Genomic DNA, 21,887 nt, shown 5'->3' with positions numbered 1-21,887 from the left:
TCAGAGCTAATAGAAAGGGACCAAAACACAGGTAGCCCTGATATAGGACATAAGCTAAAGGAATAAATGAGCTTCTTGAGGTTTTTATGTTATCCAATTCAGCTCCCTGGCGTTGGAGAGAGGACTGTGTGCATGTGGTGGTGGTGAATGGGTGGGGAGGGGTGTAGAGCTAGGAAGACGAGCTAGGCTTTCGTCGGCTCCTCTGGTAATCTATTGTTTTGGACACTTCAACTCCTTTGTGGAAAGTGGCTTGGTGTGTGTGTGTGTGTGTGTGTGTGTGTGTGTGTGAGTGTGTGTGAGAGAGAGAGAGAGAGAGGGAGGGAGAGACAGAGACAGAGACAGAGAGACAGAGAGACAGAGAGAGAAAGAGATACAAGTTTCATGGCAGGAAACCGGATAGAGCTGAACCCACAGCAAAGAGAAGGAAACTCCCAACATTTCCAAAACATGGAAGCCATGCACCAGAAAGTGATGTACCAAACACTATTGCCTACAAGTTTCTTGGCTTCCTTGACTCTTCTGAAACAGTATACTTCTAGTCTCAAATACACAACCTTCCATTTTTATGCCCCTACTTCCTTCCTCATACACAGTACATCTACTGTTGGATCTTCTTGAGTGCTCCAATATGTTGACACTCTTATTGTGTCCCAGTCATTCTGCCCATTCTGGATTTATTTCCTTACCTATTTAGACTAGACCACATGATTTACCACTTTAATAAGTCACTTTCCAGCATCCTTGAGTGCCTCAATGACTTGTCCTTTTACTTCTTCATCCGCTCCTAGAAATCCCCAACTCTGGGTCAATCCAACCATCCACATTCTCTCCTCTTACTATATATAGCCTTCGAGGTACTACATGGGCAAAAATCACAAATGTATTACTAAGAATTTCAGCTAAACCCATGTATACTTCCCTCTTTTAATCCCCTCTGTGACTCTTCCAAACATTTGCCACTTTCCTTAAACTGACCTTAGCACACCCCTTCTCTTCTTGCTGCAGAGGTCCTTGCTCCCACTACATGGAGACTATCAAGACCCTCAAAAATAAATTTTGCGTCCTCTTGTCTCTGAACCTATCTGCACATATGCATCTTTGCTTTTTTGTTTTCTGGCTCTTCTCAAGCAAATACCTTGATCTATATCTAAACTCTCTTCCACAGTTTAATAAATCCTTATTATTTTTTAAATGTTTATTTATTTTTGAGAGGGGGGGCAGGGGCAGAGAGAGGGGGAGACAGAATCTGAAGGAGGCTTCAGGCCCTGAGCTGTCAGCACAGAGCCCCATGCGGGGCTCGAACCCATGAGCTATGAGTTCATGACCTGAGCCAAAGTCAGACGCTTCACCGACTGAGCCATCCAGGAGCCCCAATAAATCTTTATATCAACATCAAATATGTATGCCTTAGAAAGATATTGATTAAACACCAGTTACCAGGTTGGACAATTGGGATAGAGTGCTAAATGGAACCCAGCTGCAATAGATGTCTGTTGAATTATTTTGGCACCTCTTTTCCATGAGTTGCACATTCCTCTTTTATTTACTTGGTTGCAGTGGGAGCTGCCATATTACTGCCTGAATGGGTTAGAGTGGGCACCTAAACTAAGGTTGGCAAGTGGTCCTTTCACTGGGAAGCTTGTAACTGGGACTGACAGTCAGAAGCAGAGTATAACAGGGTAACTTGGAAATTGTTGGCAGTGGCCATTTTCTGCCCTGTGGACTAGGACACAGAGCTATTCTGCAACAAATGTGAAGCTGAGGCAGATTCAGAAAGCTGTGCAGAGACGAGACTCTCCAAAAGAGGACTTTCTGGGGTCCTTAAAGTGCTGCAGCTTCTAGTTCCATTCCTGAGGTCTGGCTGCATCCTCATCCTGAGATTCCGGGGTCCTTCCAAAAACAATTTCTGTCTGCTCAAGACAGTATTTTGTGTTGGGTTTCTGTCACTTGCAACCCAAAAACAAAATCCTGTCACTCTTGGCTGGAAAGTTGGACTGCCTTGTTTTGTGACTGCTGTCTGTTGGGACACATTGTCCTTTGAGGAGAGAGCACTGGGTAGCAAATGTCAGGATGTTGTTTCTTATTTTCATTCTTCATTAAGGTGTTGCAAGGACAACACAGGCTCAAATACAGCCGAAAGCTGCCTGGAAACCACAGGGCCAGGGTGTAACTCTATTCTGCGAAGTCCTTTTTGCATATTGCTAGTTGCTTGAGACTACTGAGGTCAGATAATCATGGGCCTTGCTGAATGACAGCTGCCAAATTATCTACTACACTGCTTCTAAGCTATCAATTATCCCCTTGCTCTCTTGAATCTTCAACACTTCCTTCTCTATTGGCTCCTTGGATCGGCACTTAAATTCACTCGCCTCTTAACAAAATCCATTCTAGATTCCCCAGCTCTTTCTTCCCATTATAGGTAAACACCTTGAGGAAGTTGTTCATACTTAGTGACAAGCCAGAGCAATCAAGTGACCGTACTCTACCCTACAACTCCTCTTGCTGAGGTTGTCTATGATCACCTTATCACTAAAGGCAACAGATGTTTTCCAGGTCTACCTTACTTGACCTCTCAGGAACATGTGACACTATTGACCGCTCCTGCATTCCTGAAGCACTTTCTTTTCTTGGCTTCTGTTACACTACATGCTTCTGGTTATCTTTTTATATGTCTGCTTGTTTCTTTGCAAGTTCCTTTTCTTATTTTGTACCTTAAATGTGTTGGTGTTCCCTGGGTTTGGTCCTAGTCCTAAATCTTCCTCTCTGGTCTGAAACTTTCCTGGGGCAATCTCAACTATTTCCTTGGCATTACTGCATATACTGGAATGTAATAGCAAGCCCCCCCCCAACCCCAACAATAATCCCTTAGAAAAGGGGTTATATTCTGATTTTATATTCCAATCTTTAAAAAGCCCTTCATAGGGGCACCTGGGTGGCTCAGCTGGTCAAGCGTCTGACTCTTAATTTTGGCTTGGGTCGTGATCTCACAGTTTCGTGGGTTTGAGCCCCGCGTCAGGCTTTGCGCTGGCAACTCGAAGTCTGCTTAGGATTCTCCCTCTCTCTCTCTGCCCCTTCCCCACGCACACTGTCTCTGTCTCTCTCAAAATAAGTAAATAAACTTTAAAAAAATTAAAAAAAAGTCCTTCATCTTACTGGATGTTCTCTCAATTATTTTGAACATCAAAATGCTCTTTGGGGGAATATGCATTAGCATGAAGTAATCTCATTCAATGTTCATATAGAAGCCATCTGACAAAATTGGTAAGAAAGGAAACAAAAAATTTAACACCGATTTAGAAATTACTTCCAGGAAAACACCTTCAAATTTGCCAAGTGTTGGATGTCCTTGTAAACAAGCTCTTAAGAGTCATTATGAAAAAATATATAAGTTAATATGAGTACAGGATGAATGATGTAGTGTGATTAGATACTCTGGCCTGGAATAAAATTCCCAGTGATAACGTCAGGTATCAAGTCAAAAATTTAGGTGGAAGTAAAGATCATCTGTCTTGGGAAACCGTGTCAGAGACTCAAAATGTGACTCTGGTGACAATAAAAACACTGTGAAGAGCTTCAATAAAATCATTTTAAAAAATTATATTTCCCAAATAAAGTATGTAAGCATAATTAACACATTAAATATTGTCAGTAGATCTCTAATTATTTCATCGACATCTCTAAAAGTTCATATATTTTAGCTGGTGACAAAGTTTTATTGGGGATGGATTTTAATTGGGAAAATGGGGTTCGATCTCTATTCAGAGGCGCCTTATATTTAGACATAGTGGCATCTGTTGATGACTCATCTCTAGCCCAGTTCTCCCTGCTAAACCCCAGACCCAAATAACAAACAGTTTATTGATATTTCTACTTAGATGTCCCTTAGGCACTTTAAATTAAACTTGTCCAAAGTTACTCACATTTCTTCCCATCTGCTCCCCTCTCAGTGAATGTCACCACCTTCATTCTGACGCCCAAGCTGAAATCTGAGTCCCACTCGCCTCCGGTCGGTCTCCCACACACCTCTGTTGTTTCTATCTCCTAAATCTCTCTCTTATCTGCTCACTCCTCTTAACCCCCTCTGCTTTACTCCAGGCCACCAGCATCTCCTCCCTGGACTACTGTTAACAAAATCCAAACTGGTTTCGTAGGTCTTGTCTCCTTCCAACCTACACTTCAAGAAGCAGCCTGAGGGATCCTTCTAAAATGCAAATCCGATGTAATTTCTCACTGCAGGATAGCTAACTCCTGCCCCTCTTCTTCCATTTGGCTCAGTTTAGAGACTGATGCTTCTTCCCTAACTCCCTAACCCTCCCCCCACCCCTTCCTTCTGCCCCCACAAACAGTTTAGTCAGGTTAGATGCTCTTACTATGTTTCCCACACTCCTTATCTTTCCTTACCATAACACTCTTCACACTTCTTTGTTATAACTGTTTATCTTTCCTGCTAGACTGGGAACCTTGTCTATCTGGCTCACCACTGCGTTCCTTGAACACAGGGCAGAACATGAGACGCAGTGTTTTATAAATATTAAATGATTGAACCAATAATTTTGTAATCTCAGCACCCAGCACAGTATCTGGCAAACAACGGATCTTCGATAATATTTGTTGAATTAATAGATTGTTGTGGAACTAAAGATATATGTTTAATTAAGCAACATGTAATGTGCAAAATTAATGTTGTATAGGTGCTTTGTCCTTAAGGAGCACATATCCTTAATTAGGCTTAATTTAGAGATGGCTCCCTAGGACAGGCAGCTTTTGGAAGAGAAAGGGAGAAATAACGTCTTACCTAGTGAAATGTAAAGGGCAAACATAAAAATGTCAACACCTGTGTAGAAGGAAATTTTGTTTTTATGACATGGGTAACTCCCAGTTAAAATTTTCCAAGACCAGGAAGTGTTCTGTACTGGGATCTACTAGTCAGGGGGCTAGCTTTCTTCTTCTCTACCTTGGATTCTGGTATTCAGCCAGGGAATCAGCTACAGAATCTTAATTACTGCTAGCAATTAAACACTGAAATGTATTGCCTCTCTAAAGTTGGAAAATAATACTTCACTGTAGAGAATATGATTCTTACCAAGTTTTATATTCATAGGCTTTATTAATTTTTCATTTAACTTTTGTATCAAAGTACACTTAGAAAAAATTTCACAGGAATATTCGGTCTAGTTATTTTTGGCCTGCACTTTGATAACTTATACTAACATACAATGGCCAGTCTGTTTTCTTTGCTCTAAAACTTTCTTTGTGCACTATTCCTTGAACACGAGCCTCATGTCTGACTTAGATGGAAAAAAGTGTTAATTTCACAAATGGTTTAATATCTCTCCGTAGATTAGTATTTAGACTACATAAAATATGTTGATTAGCAGTATAAACGTGGATTGAAGTATTAGCTGAAAATCTTGTTGGGAGGATGAAAGTGATAAGATTCCTAAGAAAATCTCTCAGAGGTGCCTTACTAAAGAGAAGTTAATGACTTCAAATGCTGATTTTTAAAGGGAATATCTATAATGTCAGTTACATTGAAACAAGATGAAGGATCTGAATTCAAGTGTGTGCTTGGGTTACTTGAACTTCCTCTTGAACCGATATAGAATCTGTAACTTTTTATTTGGGGCTCCATGTGTTAGTGGTTTATTAGAGTGGGTTTAACTAAAATTGTGATTTAATCACAAGTCAGAAATACATGATGTGAGTCACCCTCTTTTACAGAAAGTGCTTTAAACTTTTTGAGTTAACCCCCATGGACACGGGGGCAGCGGGGAGGCTGAGACATTAGTGACACAGTTCACAGAAGTCATACCTGAAAATCAGTCTGTTTATTAACCACAACTCATATTTCTTCAACTGGGGAGATAAATGTAAGCTTAATTTTAGAAGTCATATTATATATATTATAGTTTTATGATTGAAAATTTTTCAGACTTGGAAAAGATATCTGAAAATTAACATTTGCAAGGCAATTTATAGTTTCCAAAGGGCTTTTTTCATTAATTATCTCAGAAAACTGAATAATGATGTGATTATTAAAGGTTAATTAAGCAAATACTTGTGAAGTAATTGGGAGGTAATCTATTTCCAATTTAACAGGTCAATCAGGGGTATTTGGAAAATATTTTGCTGGCTAACAACTCTAACCAAAACAAAAAGATATTTAAATTGTTTCCCTAGTGGAAAACAATAAGCGTGTCTGTTCTTTTAGGAGTTAATTGTTTCAAAGAACTGGGATGAGGGCTCCTAATTCCACCGTTTTGATGACCTAAGAGGTTTTACGAGGAGCCTGAGCTCTTCCCTCCTAATGTTAACGCAAGCCTTACGTTGCTTATTTTGGCACTTCAGAATAAAAGAAAATATCTGAAGAAAAATAATTACGCGAAGGCATGCAAAGATGTGGAAATCAAAGAATAAAGCCACCTTATGGCAAGCAACGTATTTTGGTTATTGACTACCCAGGGCAGTGAACAAAAATCCAAACCATATTAAGACGTGACTCTTCAAGCGAATAACCACACAAAGAGATTTTCTTAAATTTTCCATAGCAGTATTCCCATCAGCAGTGTAACTTACAAACTGCTTTTCCCCTAACTCTGGGGCTGCCTCACGATGACCAGGTGTTTAAAATCACATTCCTCTCGCTCCCGGTTTACCGGCTAAAGACGTGATTTCGATTCGAGAGAGCGAACTGCCCCGCAGAGGTATAGGTAAAAGGTTTGCTACAGCTGGAGCATTAGCCTTGGGCCCCCGCTCGGGCTGGAGGGGTGGACACCGGGCACCTTTGTCTGCGCCCTGCTTCCCTGGACCCGGGCCGAGTGGCGCGGGTGGGGGCGCGGGCCCCGGCCCTGTCCGGGGAAACGCGCGGCGAGGGCGGCCCGGCCTGGAAGCTGGAGGTCAGCAGCGGCGCGGTGGGCCCCCTCCCACGGGAGCCGCGCCAGGTCCCAGCAAGAGCCGGGCGGGATCGCTATTGTTTTTGGCGAGCACATAAATCCCCGCGCCGACCCTCTGTGCACCCAGGTTTCCTCCCGGAGGCCATTCGGTTTCCTCTGAGGCCCTATATAGAGGCCCTGGGCCCAGGCGGAGGAGAGGTGCACGCCCGCTCCGGCCTCCCGGACAAGTCTAGGCTCGGAGCGCGTCTCGCCCCAAGTCTCCGCAGCCCGAGGCGTCAGGGGAGGTGAGAGAGGGGGATTGCTCCCCGGGGCAAGGAGAAGGCGGCGGGGGCGCGCGGGGACGAGGGGCTGCGGCGTGCTGGCGGCCCCGGGGAGGAGGAGGATCCGCTTCTCCGGGGTTTCCCTGACGCCAGCAGCAGCGCCCGGCGCGCGCGCCCCGCGACAGTCCGCGGCTCCGGGCAGGGAAGGGGGAAGGGAGCGGGCCCGCCGCCGCGGCCGGCGAGGCGGCAGCCGGGATTGGAGCGGGGGCGGGCCGCTCGCGGAGCCGAGGGGGTGCGGGCGAGAGAGGCGCGCGCTTGCGCGTGCGCGGGTGTGCGCGCCCGGGGCCCCCGCCCCCCACCCCCGCCGCCCGCGGTCTCCGCCCCCCTCGCGCTGGTGTGTGGAGTCGGAGTCGGCGGCGGGTGGCGGCGCCTGGAACCTGGAGACCGACCCCCCCCCACCCCCGGTCCGGAATGTACTGACTCCCCCTTCTCTGCTCTCCTCCCCTCTCCGCCCCCCTGCAGGAGGGAGGCGCCCCCGAGTCTCCCCTCCCGCGAGAGGGGCCGCGCAGGCCGGGCCGGGCGGAACAGCGGCGGCGGCGGCCGCGGGAGCCGAGCCTGCAACGAGGGACCGGCTGAAGCGCGCGGGAGGGAAGGAGGCGAGGGCTCCGCGGCGCTGGCGCCGCCGCCGCTGCCGCCGCTCGCGGGGCAGAGATGGCGGCGGAGCGGGGAGCCCGGCGACTCCTCGGCACCTCCTCCTTCTGGCTCTGCTGCCTGCTGCTGCTCGGGCGCCCGGCGCCCGCCGCGGCCGCCAGGAGCGGCTCCCCGCCGCAGTCACCAGGTAAGCGGGGGCGCGGGCCCTAGAGGAACGGGGTAGGGGCGGGGGCGCGGCACCCGCACCGGCGGCTGCGGTGTTTTTGTTTAGGATCCTGGAGGAAACGTGCAGGAACTTCTCTGCCGCGGCTCAGGTTGCCAAAGAGAAAGGGGGTCGCGCGGGGCGGAGAGTGAAGTAGGCGGGCGGGGGCGCCGCCGGGGGAGGGGCGGCCGCAGGGGCGCGTCGGGGGCTCCCGGGTCTAGTTCTGCGCTTTGTACCCGGAGGCAGGTTCACCCCTCGCCTCCCTCCCCTCCCCCAGGCTCATCCCACTTGTAAGAGTGGGACATTCTTGTGCTCACACAAGCACCAGTAGAGGCCACTACACACCTCATTAAATAAACAATCGCACGGCCAATTCATTAATTTTCAGGAAAGGAAGGGGGAGGGGGGGCTTGAACTCCCCATTCCCTGGCCAGGGATTTCCCAGCTGAAGTCCCAGGGAAGCGCTGGCTGATCTCGAGGGACTCCTCGTGCGAGGATTGTAGCCCCGAGGCTGCGGAAGAGAGGGTGTCAGAGGGGCACAATTGCCTCCTCACAACCCCTGTTGTTGACTTAACTATGAGGGCGCCTTGGAGAACCGCTCCAACTGATTATATCTGTTAGTGTTTCCGTTATGAGATGCCTCTTCTTTCCTGGGGGTTACGAGGATATTTACCGCCTGGTGATTGCTCTTAACCCAGGGAATTGTCCAAACACTGGATTTTAAGTACTTTATGTTTCCAAGTGGCAATATATATATTTAGCCTGAAAAGCCTTTTTCAGGTGTTATTTTTAAATATCATTGATTATTGAAATTACCTGCATCCCTGTTTATTTAAGGGAGCGAATGGACCAAACGCCAAGCCTGCCTGTAGACCTCACAGCGTAATACGTTGAGAAGAAGCGGGACACACGCAGCAGTTGAAGGGCAAATTAGCATATAATCTGTTTAAATCGTTTGACCAAGGTGGTATATCACAAAACTTGACAAAACTCTCACCTAGTAGTATGATATCTGAACTATTTGCATTTGAAAGTCATCTGATGGGGAAAGTGGCAGCTTCTAATCGCTGAACCTTTACTTGTTTTTCCTATTCATAGTGAATAGGGTTTAAAATCACGCTGCAAATGTAACTTTACTGATAAACTTTCTTTTGATTTTCTTGCAGAATATTATTAGCTCATGGCTTTTGTCAGTGTTAAAGAAAGCTTTAACTCTGAATACCAATGGGCATTATTTAAACAGCAGTATAAACAACGGTTTTAGTATCAAACTTGCACATCAGCCTGTACCTAGTTCAGAATACACATTTTGGGCCTGAACTGTAGGTAACTGATCCAACCTTTCTATTCTTGGGGATGGGCAAGTAACATGTAACTATTTTGGAAGACAAATTCCTTCTTGCTCTTAATTTATATGTAGTCATATTATATATGTGTTAGGTAATTGGTGGAGTTTGTTTAGAATTTTGTCAGTAATTTTGAAAGTAAAGTGCTAATAATTCTATCAGGTTAATGAAAGTAATGTAAGCAGTCTGTTAGAAGTGGTTGAAATATCTATTTCAACATTGATTCAACTGATGAGCTTTTATTTTGTGCTGAGGAGGTGCAGGCATTGCTTAAAATGTGTGTCCTACCTTCCTGGAGCTTTGAGTCAGGTGAGTGGGTGGGAAGGATAGTCATTAAACTGCTGATTATGTAATTAAGTAATTGTGATTAACACTAGAAAGGAGAAGAAGAGTGTTTGAGAAAGTGTATTCTGCAGGGACCTAACCTATTGCGGTGTCAGAGTATCTGAGAAGTGAGATCTGAAGGGTGAGTAGGACTGGAGGCTGGGAGGCTCACAACTAGTTAGTGATATAGTGGCAACTAGAACACAGATCTGATTCTTTTTTTTTTTTTTCCTTCAGTGTTTATTTATTTATTTTTGAGAGAGAAAGAGCACAAGCAGAGGAGAGGCAGAGAGGGAGACACAGAATCCAAAGCAGATTCCAGGCTCTGGGCTGTTAGCACAGAGCCTGATGTGGGGCTCGAACTCAGGAACTGTGAGATCATGACTTGAGTTGAGTCTGATGCTTAAATGACTGAGCCACCCAGGCGCCCCAGGACACAGATCGGATTCTTGGTTCAGAGTGCTTTTCCCAAGCCACCTTGCCTCATTTCAAAAGTGAAAGGAATAACGGCAATAAGGAGGGGCTGGTCAGTTCTGTCATACGCTGTGGAGAGATCAAAGGAATTGAAAACTGAGTAAGTGGCAACTGAAAACAAGTGGTCAGTAAATCACATGTCATTTGTCAGTGGTTTTAATTTTTTTATTTTTGTAGAGGAGTAGACTCAGAAACCTTTTTGTAGGGGATTACAGTGAGTAGGTGGTAGGGGATGGAGGTATTTGGTAGGAAAAGGAGAAAATTATAGAGCGTGGGACAACAGGATAAATGGAGTGGCTTTCCAGTCTAGGGTACACGTTGAGGAAGACAGAGAAGGGGAGGAACTGGTGATAGAAAATGGTCAGCTGTGGTGGAGGGTTAGAAATGATTAGGCATTTAGGCACACTATTTTAGGAAGGAAGGAAGGGGAGATTTGATGGGTAGGGACCTAAGGAAAGACATCAGGGCAGAGCAGCCTGCCTGAGCAGTGCAAGTCTTCTCTAATCAGAGTGAGGGTTAAGGAACGGCCATTCCGTAGAATTGAGATGCAAGAATGGGGAAAGTTAGGAAGTCAGCTCAGGTAAAATCAGTTTGAATATAAAGTAGACTAGATCAGCTATTTCCACACTTTGTCCAGCAACTTTCTGTATGCCAAGAGCAGAATTCGTGAAGTTTTAATCCAGTATTGGTTGCTTATGAGTTAGTTGAAACATGTAGAAACCTTTTAAAAAAACTTTTATTAGGGTAGTCCGGTATTCCATTCCTTGGTCAGAATGCAAAGAAGTACTTGATGCAGTGCCACAATGGTGGTGAGGTTAGCCTTGACCTAGACATCAGAGGTTTTCTGTAGAGGTCCTGTAGCCTAATTGCTCACTTAAGGGAAGAATCCTCTTGTCAGCATCTTGCATAGATGACTCTGTATGCACTGTTTACTTGGTGATGTGATTCATTACCTCACAAGGTGGTCTATTCCTGTTTTGAATAACTTCTGTTAGTAAAACTTTGCTTTATGCAGTACATTTAACTTTAATTTTCACCCTTCCCACCCTTCTTGATTTTTTTCCCCCCTTTTCTCTGGCCTTTTTTGACATCACCCTATCTCTAATTCATCCCTTACTTTTGTGATCAGTTGTTATTCAAGTTTTCTTTCTCTCCCTCATTAAATTTGGGTATCAAAGTTGATCTCATTCTGCTTGTCTTCACTTGCTACCTGTAAGCTAATGACTCTCCTAGACCACTTTTCTTTATGTACGACTCAGTAGCTTCACTGAACAGGCACCTGACATCATACGATACTGAAGGTAAAACTCATTTTTGTTCCTTTTCTCTCCTCCTTCCTTCATCCCCTTTCTCTAGACAATAACAAACCAGTTCGTGGCCCAGGGCTCTCACATTTTTGAATGATTGCATGGACCTGTCTTCCCGTGTTACCTGTCTTGGGCATCTCTGTTTGCCATTCACCTAAGTTGAGGTCTAGAAGTCATCCTGGACCCTCCCATGTCCCTCATTCCTATAGCCAATACTTCTATTTGATTTTTACCTCCTAGATCTTTCTTGAATCTGAATCTTTTCCTCATCATCTCCACTGAGACTAACAATAGTGGTCTTATAATTAATCTCTTTATCTCCACTGTTACCCTCCAGACATCTGTCCTCCAGCTGGAATGAGTTTTCTTATGTCCTTTTCTGAGCTTGCCACACTCCTACTTATAGCCTCTTATTAGTGTTCCACAGCTTGAGTGTTAGAGTCTAAACTCCTTGGCCTGGAGATTGTGAAGGCCCTTTGTGTTTTTTACCACAGGCCTCTCCCATCCCCCAGTTTAAAGCCTCGCCTGTTGGCACCTGTAATGTGTACCTGGTGTTCTGCCACCTCAGATTTACTGCAGGGCTTCATGTTCCCATGCCTTTGACATGCTGTCCTTTCTTCCTGTTAACGCCACTTCCTACCTTGTCTACTTCTGAAGTTCCTATTCATCATTCCGTGAATTTTTCTCTACCATCCCGCTGCCCAAAGAGAGGTAGAGTCCTCATTCTCTGTGTTCCCATGGCTTTTGAGTACTTTTTGTCTTGTGGTATTTTCTTGTCTCCTCCAGTAGTCTGAACCTCTTGAGGTTTGGGACTTCTCTTATTTACCTTTTGTGTAGCTAGTGTAGCATAAGCATCTGGCAGAGGAGGTAACCAGTAAATGTTTGTTGAATGAATGTTGAATTGCCTTTGTTTTTACCCCTTAGGGCCATATAGCACAACTGGTTTCTTTATATGATGGCCTTTCATGTGTCTAATCACAACATTTGTGTGTAAGAATGTCACTTTCCCCTCATTCTCCTTTCTTTTTTTTTTTTTTTGAAATTTTTTCAATGTTTATTTTTGAGACAGAGAGAGAGAGAGACAGAGTGCGACTGGGGGAGGGGCAGAGAGAGAGGGAGACATGGAATCCGAAGCAGGCTCTAGGCTCCAGGCTGTCAGAGCCGGATGCGGGGCTCGAACTCATGAACCGTGAAATCATGACCTGAGCTGAAGTTGGACACTTAACCATCTGAGCCACCCAGAAGCCCCTCCCCCGCTTCTCCTTTCTAAATTAATTGTCCTTTATTCCTCCAGCCACTCTTCACATTACCTAGTTTTCTGCCCCTTTGTGAGTTTGGTCATCCTCTTGATATGCTATGGTTTTAGCATTTATTACCTTTGTCATCTTTGGGAAGATCAGTGATTTTACTGAGTCTTCTGTAAATAGAGACTGATGCTTGCCTAACAGGATGAGGTATAAAAGAGTGTAGATTTCCAGGAGGAATGTTCAGAGGAGATAAGAAATGTGGCTATTCTTAGCAGACCGTATGAAAATTCGTATGTGATATGGGATAGAGAAAAAAGACTTAGGGTATGAGCAGAGGATTTGGGATATGACTCCTGGTTCCATGCTTTTTTGTATCTGATGGGGGCTATAGGCAGGCAAGAATAATACCTTGCTTATGTAACTGGATTCTCAGAAAAATGAAATGTAAAACTGCTTACAAACTGTAAAGTACTGTATCTTTGTGGGATGGTTTTAATATTTCTTTATGAACTTTTTAAAACGGTAATTCTGTTAAATTTTTGAAAGTGTAGATTTTTTTTCTGTTGGCTTAATTGATCATTGTTGGTTTCTTTAGAAGTTTTCTCTACATTAATAACAAATATTGGGATAATGTTAATCTCATTACATGTGGAGGCTTTGGGCTCTATTTAATAGTCTTTACCCAAACATTGTATTTTATTAGTGATTTCTGTGTGGTTGGGAGGTATTTACCGTGTCATTGGTAGGTATTTTGGCTTCTAGGTAAAATCACATCAGTAACAGGAGAACAGAAAAAATGACCATAGATAAGATCAGATTGACCAGATTAGCTACTTGAGTTTAGGAAAAATCTAGTGTTTATGATTTTAAAACATTGACTTTGCCATGGAACACAAGCCAGTGAAAAATATTACAATATAACCCAAATTTTGGATTCATTTAGAATGAAAAGAGTTTTTTGATTAAAATTTTTTGGATATAGAGACAAAGGTCATTTAGAACCACTGGTGTAATCTTGGTATATTTCTTTCTTGTTTCTGTTAATATGGCACATCATTGTTACATTATAATCATAGTATATGTACAACTTTATATGTAGATGTTCTCCCTTAATGGTTATGCCAGCCAGGTTTTGGTTGCTACATTATCTTTAATTAATTAATATTTATTTTTAATTTTTGTTTATTTCTGAGAGAGCGTGAGTGTGGGAGGTGCAGAGAGAGAGTGGGGTGACAGAGGATCTGAAGAGGGCTTTGTGCTGATAGTAGAGAGCCCGCTGTGGGACTTAAACTCACCAACCGTGAGATCATGACCTGAGCTGAAGTCAGACCCTCAACTAACTGACCGAGCCACTTAGGCTCCCCTTAAATAATTTTATTTTAAAAAATTTATTTTAAGAATAATTAAATATATGTTTGAAGTAAAACAACATAGAATTAAAGTATCACTTCTACCAACAAATCCCGTTTTTACCCATAAATAACCACTTTGAGTATTTTTTCTCCTTACATTTTTTTACATTTTTACATATTTTCTCCTTACATTTTTCTCCTTACATTTTTACATATTTTCTCCTTACATATGTATGTGTAGTTTTATTTTTTACACATAAGCAGTATCATACTATCTATTGCTTTCCAACTTCATTTTGTTAAATAAGTGTATTCATGTTTTAAGTTTATTTATTTTGAGAGAGAGAGGGAGAGAGCATGTGTGTGCACACGCATGATTGGGGGAGGGGCAGAGAGAGAGAATCCCAAGCAGGCTCCACGCTGTCAGCACAGAGCCTGATGTGGGGCTTGATCTCATGAAAGATGAAGTCATGACCTGAGCCAAAATCAAGAGTCAGATGCTTAACCGACTGAGCCATCCAGGTACCCTGATTTTTTTTTTTTTTTAACTTAACAATGTGTTGGAAATCTTTCCAGTATGTATAGATTTTCCTGTAACCCTTATTGAAAATGTCTGTATAATATTCCAGTGAATGAATATGACATTAATAGTGACCAATAAAAGTGATATTTATTGAACACTCACTGAACTATAGGCATTTTGCCAAACTCTTTTACATGCATTTGATTCTTTATGCCACTTTGTGAGGCAGACGGTAATATCCAGCCATTCTACAAATGTGAAGAAGTCGGCATTTGAATCCAGGTCTTTTCAGCTCCAAAGCTATGCTCTTTATGATACTGCATACCTCTGCTGGTATTCTCCTGTTATGGATGTCGAAGTTGTTTTTAGAATTGTGCTATAATAAAGAATGCTGTCATGGACATCTTCCTGCCTGTGGTCTTTCGTTTTATATTTTGGATCCCCACAAATGGGGTTATTGGTGAAAAGATAATTTTTGTGTGTATATGAGAGTCAAGGTTGCATTTTTTATAGAAGAGCAATGATATCATTAAGAATAATATCATTTACTAGGACTTGTACAACTTTTGCAAGACAGTTTCACCTCTGATTTGAACTTTGAGTACTTAAGTCCATTATTTTAAAATGCAGGTCCTATAGCTTTTCTGTTTCATCTGTTAACTGCAGGGGTTAATTACCAAATTAATAGGTAATCTCAAAGGTCCTTTCTACCTTCAAGTTTCTATAACTCTGAAGTCTATAAAATTGAGTGGTGGATATCTAAATGACCTCTATTTAGTTCTTGTGCTTGAACACTGATCATTTCTGTTCGTGGATGCAAGAATTAACCTTTTGTCATTCTTTAGAGGTCGTGTTATTGTACATTTTTTTTTCCTGGTATGAAGTTGGATATGATTGGAGAAATCTTTTAAGTTGCTTGTAAAGGATTGTGTGTGATTTTGTGTAAAAATGGATTTATTGATGATTTCAAGAAATGAAGATTTAAGTGTTAAGAAATTGTGAGATATTTTAAGTTGCAGTGTTACTTGCAACATTAGATGCTTGTTCTTAGGCTTATAAGTGATACAAAGTAAATTGCCGGGGCGCCTGGGTGGCGCAGTCGGTTAAGCGTCCGACTTCAGCCAGGTCACGATCTCGCAGTCCGTGAGTTCGAGCCCCGCGTCAGGCTCTGGGCTGATGGCTCGGAGCCTGGAGCCTGTTTCCGATTCTGTGTCTCCCTCTCTCTCTGCCCCTCCCCCGTTCATGCTCTGTCTCTCTCTGTCCCAAAAATAAATAAAAAATGTTGAAAAAAAAATTAAAAAAAAAAAAAAAAAAGTAAATTGCCGAGGTTATAGATCTGACTGAAACCAGCCGATTTTGATTCCTCCTTTGGATTCCCTTATGTAAAGAAAGGGGAGAGAGAGGAATGGATGTTTTATATTGTAGACATTAGTACTTAAATTCTTCTTGAAAGGAGTTAGTAGTTGGCAATCTGAAAATCAGATGTGTGGTTTTTTTGCTTCTTAAAAAGAACCATGAAGGGGTGCATGGGTGGCTCAGTCGGTTAAGCCGACTTTGGGCTCAGGTCATGATCTTGCAGTTCATGGGTTCCAGCCCTGCATTGGGCTCTGTGCTGACAGCTCAGAGTATGGAGCCTGCTTCAGATTCTGTGTCTCTCTCTTTGCTCCTACCCTGCTTGCACTCTGTATCTCTCTCTCTTTCAAAAATAAATAAACATAAAAAAACTTTAAAAAATGAACCATGAAAATAAGCCCTTTAAAATTATTTTATAGCAAGAATTTTTATTTTTTAAAGTTTGTTTATTTTGAGAGACAGATAGCATGAGTTGGGGAGGGGCAGAGAGGGAGGGGGGAACAGAGAGAGAGAGAGAGAGAGAGAGAGAGAGAGAGAGAAAGAGAGAATCCCAAGTAGCACAGAGCCCGACATGGGGCTTGAACCCACGAAACCATGAGATCATGACCTGAGCCGAAACCAAGAGTCAGATACATAACTGACTGAGCACCCAGGCACCCCTAGAACAAGAATTTTTAAATTTAATTTTCTAGTCAGACAGTTTTTCTGTAGCCAAAACTAAAAATTTAGGTAAATTTGGCTAGTTGTAAATATATTGATGGCTAATTATGCTCTGTAGAGATACTAAGGTGAATTGTACTAATGGTTTCTTTCCTTAGGAAGCCTTAGTCTAATAGCAGAGATAAGACATACTCAGAGATAATAGATAACTTAATTTGGAGGGAGAAAGTGTCATTACTGCTGTAGGTGGAAGTACAAATTCTGGAATCACTGTATTACTGTTAATCAAGTAATAGTGCTACTTTTCTCGTAATTTTGGTTCTATAGCATTAGAGTAGTCCTAATTTAGTTTTACCAAGTCGGTAGACTAGAATTCTCAGAGGGGGTTATTTTTCATTTCCTCTGAGTGTTATGGTTACTGGAATGTTTGAATATATGAGAGTGCTAATAGTGAGCTGTCTGGGGGTGCAGCTACTTCCATGACCTCAGGAATCCCGAGATTGATTATACTGGTTTTCAGGATTTATTATTGGTCAGTAATAGCCAGTAAAACTTGGTGATAAGTCCTGGGCAAAGGGAATTTTTAACATGATACTACATGGAAATTGGATACAGAATATTTGTTTTTCAGCTGTAGAGTAAGTGAATTAAAGAAATCACTTAGATATATTTATATTTATATACATACATACATTATATGTTTATATACATACAGACCTTATATACATAAGGTATATAGTTAAGTTGGTAGCATTATAATGTACAAATTTAGGGACAGAATAACAAATTATGTTTTATTGATAACCTTTTATTCATAGCATAACTTTTTTTTTTTTTTAACGTTTATTTATTTTTGAGACAGAGAGAGACAGAGCATGAATGGGGGAGGGGCAGAGAGAGAGGGAGACACAGAATCGGAAACAGGCTCCAGGCTCTGAGCCATCTGCCCAGAGCCTGACGCGGGGCTCAAACTCACGGACCGCGAGATCGTGACCTGAGCCGAAGTCGGACGCTTAACCCACTGAGCCACCCAGGCGCCCCCATAGCATAACTTTTAATGTAACATTAAAATTTTTGTAAAATTTAAGGAATTTTTTTTGCTGGTTCTTGAATCTGTTACAAGTTTGAGGTGGGGTTATTGTGTTATTTTTTTAGTATTTTAATTTATTTTTTGAGAGAGCAGAGTATAAGCAGGAGAGGGGCAGAGAGAGAGGGACAGAGGCTCTGAAGCAGGCTCTGTGCTGACAGGCTGCTAGCAGTGAGCCTGATGTGGGGCTTGAACTCATGAACTGTGAGATCATGACCTGAGCCAAAGTCAGACACTCAACCAACTGAGCTACCCAGGCGCCCCAGGGTTATTGTGTTAAATTGATGTAGTGTTACCTTAAGTATCCAAGGGATTTTGGGTACGCTTCTTACGGCAATAACCCCTTTATTAATAATCTACCTCACCTACATAGAATTCAACCAATATGTACCCTTACCTCTAGAATATAACTGAAGATTAGGGAGTAGAAGAAATAATTTTCAAAGTCTGTGCAACGAAGTAGGTAAGTTTCTCAGAATCCCAAAGGTCCTTGTTTAGAGCCTATTTACCTTTAATTCACATGCAGCTCTAACAGATTGTACTGTCTGATTTCTAATTCCATTGCTGATCAAAAGTGGGTAGAAGCTATCTTGGGAATGCCCCTTAACAACAGCAAGTTGTGTCCTTTGTAAGGAGGAAGATTCAAAATAAGATTATAAATAAGACCTCCCCTAAACAGAAATAATTGTCTCAGCTATGTTAGGGAAAGTTTCTTACCCTGTCACTGCTAATGGATTTTGCCTGCCCCTTGCTCTTTCTTTTCCCCTCATACTATAGGTAGTTGCTGACTGGGAGATATATCTTCCCTTAGAAATCTCTGGAGTCTGAAACAAACAAACAAACAAACAAAAAGAAAAAAAAATTTCTGGAGTCTCATCTCATCTCAAACTAATATGGGCTGGGTTGACCCCCGAGGTGGGAGAACGAACAGGAAATGTGCATAGGAAGAGGTGAGGCGGCAGGGCAGGGTTCCTGCTCTGCTGGTCCCTGCCCCTCTGGCTGTGGAATTTATCCTTACTAGCAGCATCTCTAACCCTTGTTGCTAAAATATGTATTGAATATGTATATGAATTTTTAATTTTTATGTAAAATAAAAAGGGAAATCATACACTTCAGCCTTTTCCCCAGGGATCATCACTCTTAATAGCTATGGACTTTCTGTTTTATATGTACAATTATCTGAACTATATAATATTTATATAATTAATATATAGATAAACTAACAAGTTGGGTTGTGCTGTGCATACTGTCTTCCAGCTTGCTTTAAGGACATCTTTCCGTGTGAGTACATATAAATTTATCACACCTGTTTTGATAGCCGTATGGTATTTTTATAGATTTTAAAAAATTTATTTAGCCAGTTTCATTTTGATGCTCCCCATTTTTTTATTGTGAACATATTCAGTGAACTCATTTGTACAGATGTCTTTGTGCATATGTTCAAATGTATTATAGAATAAGTCTGTAGTTGTGACATTGTAGGGTAAAAGAGCACGTGTTAAAATGTTTGATAGTTATTTTCCAAATTTTTCTCCGAAAGACTGACTTATTCTCCTGTCAGCAGCAAGTGAGACAGTGCTTGTTTCCCCACACATTTGCCAGCATACTAGTTATTTTCAGACTTATTAGTCTTGCCAGTTCGATCGGTGAAGAAAGTATTATCTCTTTAAATTTTATATTTTGAAATCGTTAATGGGGACGCCTGGGTGTCTCAGTCAGTTAAGCATCCAGTTCTTGATTTTGGCTCAGGTCGTGATCTCACGGTTCCTGGGATTGAATCCTGTGTTGGGCTGTCAGTACAGCGCCTCCTTGGGATTCTCTCTCTCCCTTTCTCTCTGCCCCTCCCACTTTCTCTCTCAAAATAAATACATAAACTTAAAAAAATTGCTAATGGAGTTGAGCATCTTTTCAGATTTTTATTCATGGTTTGTTTCTGAGAATTGTCTATTCAGGTTTTTTGTTCATATTCCTATATTATTTCTTGAATCATAGGTTCACTTATAAACATAAATTAAACAATACATAATTAAGAATGGGAACAATTTAAAATTTTATAATTGTTAAAACTCTCATGGTTGCTTGCAGTTTTCAACTTAATGAAGAAGTGAACTGAGAAACCAAGTCAGTCTGCTTATCTGACTTCTGCTGACCACTGCTCATGTTCACTTAATATGGTTTTGTAAGCTCTCAAACTATTCTATTTTGAAGGGAAATAAGTTAAATATTTTATTCATTGATTTGAGTGAAAAATAGGAATTGAAACAGATCCAATACCTCTTTTAAGACAGGACGAGCAATTTTGGTTCACAGTGAGTAAGTTCAGTTAATCAAATACTTGAATGTCAGTTTGGCTCAAGGTACTAAGTGGTTTCAAGTGGAAAATGGATTAAGAATGTAGCGGGAGAGACAAGTTCGAGGGACAGGGTATGATTTCCATTTTGGACACCTTGAGCCTGAGGTGCCAACAGAACATCTCTGTAAAGACATTACAGAATTAGGCTCAAGTGAGAAACATGACTAGACCCCTGGCTAGAAATGTAGGTTCAGGGGGCAGCTGGGGATGGCTCACATTGGTTGAGCGTCCAACTTCAGCTCAGGTCATGAGGTCCTGGTTTGTGAGTTTGAGCCCCACATTGGGCTCTGTGCTGACAGTGAGGAGCCTGCTTGGGATTCTCTCTCTCTCGCTCCTCCCTTCCCCCCTTCAAAATAGATAGATAAACTTAAATGTAGGTTCAGGAATTATATGGATAGAGCTTCAAGTCATGAGGCTAGATCTTATCACTGAGGAAGGAAAAAGAAAACAGAGGGCAAAAAGACTTGAGCATAGTTGGGTGTCCAAAGGAAGGGAAATATTACCCTGTCTACAGAAGAAAAGGACCTAGAGTCAGAGATATGTAACATAATAAAGTTCATTTCACCTGTGGATATCTTATTCACAAACATCTGTATGACTAAATGGGACAGTGCAAAAGTAATATTGGTTCTTTTCCCTACTTGCATGGCATAGCTTGGGTTAGAGTGCTAGGCAAAGAGAGGGGAGGCTTCCAAACACCATTCTGAACAACTTTAAATTAAAAAAAAAAAAAAAAAAAATATATATATATATATATATATATATGTGTGTGTGTGTGTATGTTTATATGTATATATATTCACTTACCATCCTGCTGGACTGAGGTAAAAGGTGAATGAGTAAATATATGTATGTGCTTAGAACAGAACCTAGTTTATCTTGATCATTCATTAAATGTAAACCACTGTTATTGTTGTTTTTATTTTATAAACTGGATGGAGAGCCTAGCTAAAAATACGTGAAAATTAGATAGTGCTTATGTAATTTGTTCTATATTTTTACTTGATGGCCGTATATATAATTAGATTGTTAAATGAGGGTGCATATGTTGAGGACAAGGATTTGTTTAGTTTGGAGTATTTGGTTAAAATCTTAGAGGAGGTAGGACTTGACTTGGTTTTGAAGGCTTTTTAGATGGGTAAGTTTTTTTGGCAAGGGGGATGAAGTAAAGAGCAATAGGGGTCAAGGCAGAGTCAAGGCAAAATCAGTTGAAATGTTCTTGATCAGTAAACTATTTCTTGAAAGGTTCATTTTTTTTTTTTATTCTGAAGTTTATCATTTGTTATGAAGTGGAGAGGTGATTTCTCACCTGCTAAGAAGGTCCTAGGCCAGATAATCTTGTAAAGATTGTGATGCTAAAAAAGAAGCTGGAGACAGTGTTTATTGCAATTTAACACCTGAAAATTAACCTTATCATTACGTACCTGCTTTTTAAGACTTTGTTTATCTCCTGGTAGATGTTATAGGCATCTTTTATGAAACATTGATTTGTCTGAAGTTTATTCAAAGTTACAAAAATAAGATTCAGGATAATGTGTATTGTGAAGTTCTGAGAAGTTAATTTTTTCCACTTTTGAAGAAATGTTTGTTTTTAAAACATTTTTGTGGAAGCTTTGTAGGGGAGTGAACTTCTTTCTTCAGAGTAGCTGTAGTTAAGTAGAGATTTTGCAGCTTCAGAATTAGTTTTATTTGTCAGTCATTAAAATTTGTGGGTAAGAAGTATCCGATAACATTGTGGTAATAACTTGGTAGTCAGTTCCATTTTGTGCACATTTAAGTTTTAAAATTTGCCTCTGCATATGCACGACAACTTGATCTTGATATCAGATTCCTGTGTCATAGTCTTTTTCTTTCA

General features: G+C 41.7%; 1 protein-coding gene across 8 annotated transcripts in view; it reads left to right on the top strand.

The window, feature by feature from the left end:
• The first annotated feature begins 7,758 nt into the window (after positions 1-7,758).
• NEO1 (neogenin 1) overlaps positions 7,759-21,887 on the top strand; it is a 235,847-nt gene continuing 221,718 nt past the window's right edge. For 4 of the 8 annotated variants that reach the window (XM_019441530.2, XM_019441529.2, XM_019441527.2 and 1 more), the window contains exon 1: positions 7,762-7,991. In XM_019441530.2, coding sequence (XP_019297075.1) covers positions 7,865-7,991 — 127 coding nt within the window. In that variant the 5' untranslated portion in view covers positions 7,762-7,864. Of the gene's footprint in view, positions 7,992-21,887 lie in introns of all 8 variants that reach the window. The other 4 variants (XM_019441528.2, XM_019441525.2, XM_019441532.2 and 1 more) reach the window with 3 other exon arrangements.

Source organism: Panthera pardus, unplaced genomic scaffold (genome assembly GCF_024362965.1).
Source record: "Panthera pardus isolate Hobbes unplaced genomic scaffold, ASM2436296v1 HiC_scaffold_24, whole genome shotgun sequence".
NCBI lineage: Eukaryota > Metazoa > Chordata > Mammalia > Carnivora > Felidae > Panthera > Panthera pardus.
Note: the sequence above shows the minus strand (reverse complement) of the source record. Positions and strands in the feature narration are given on the sequence as shown.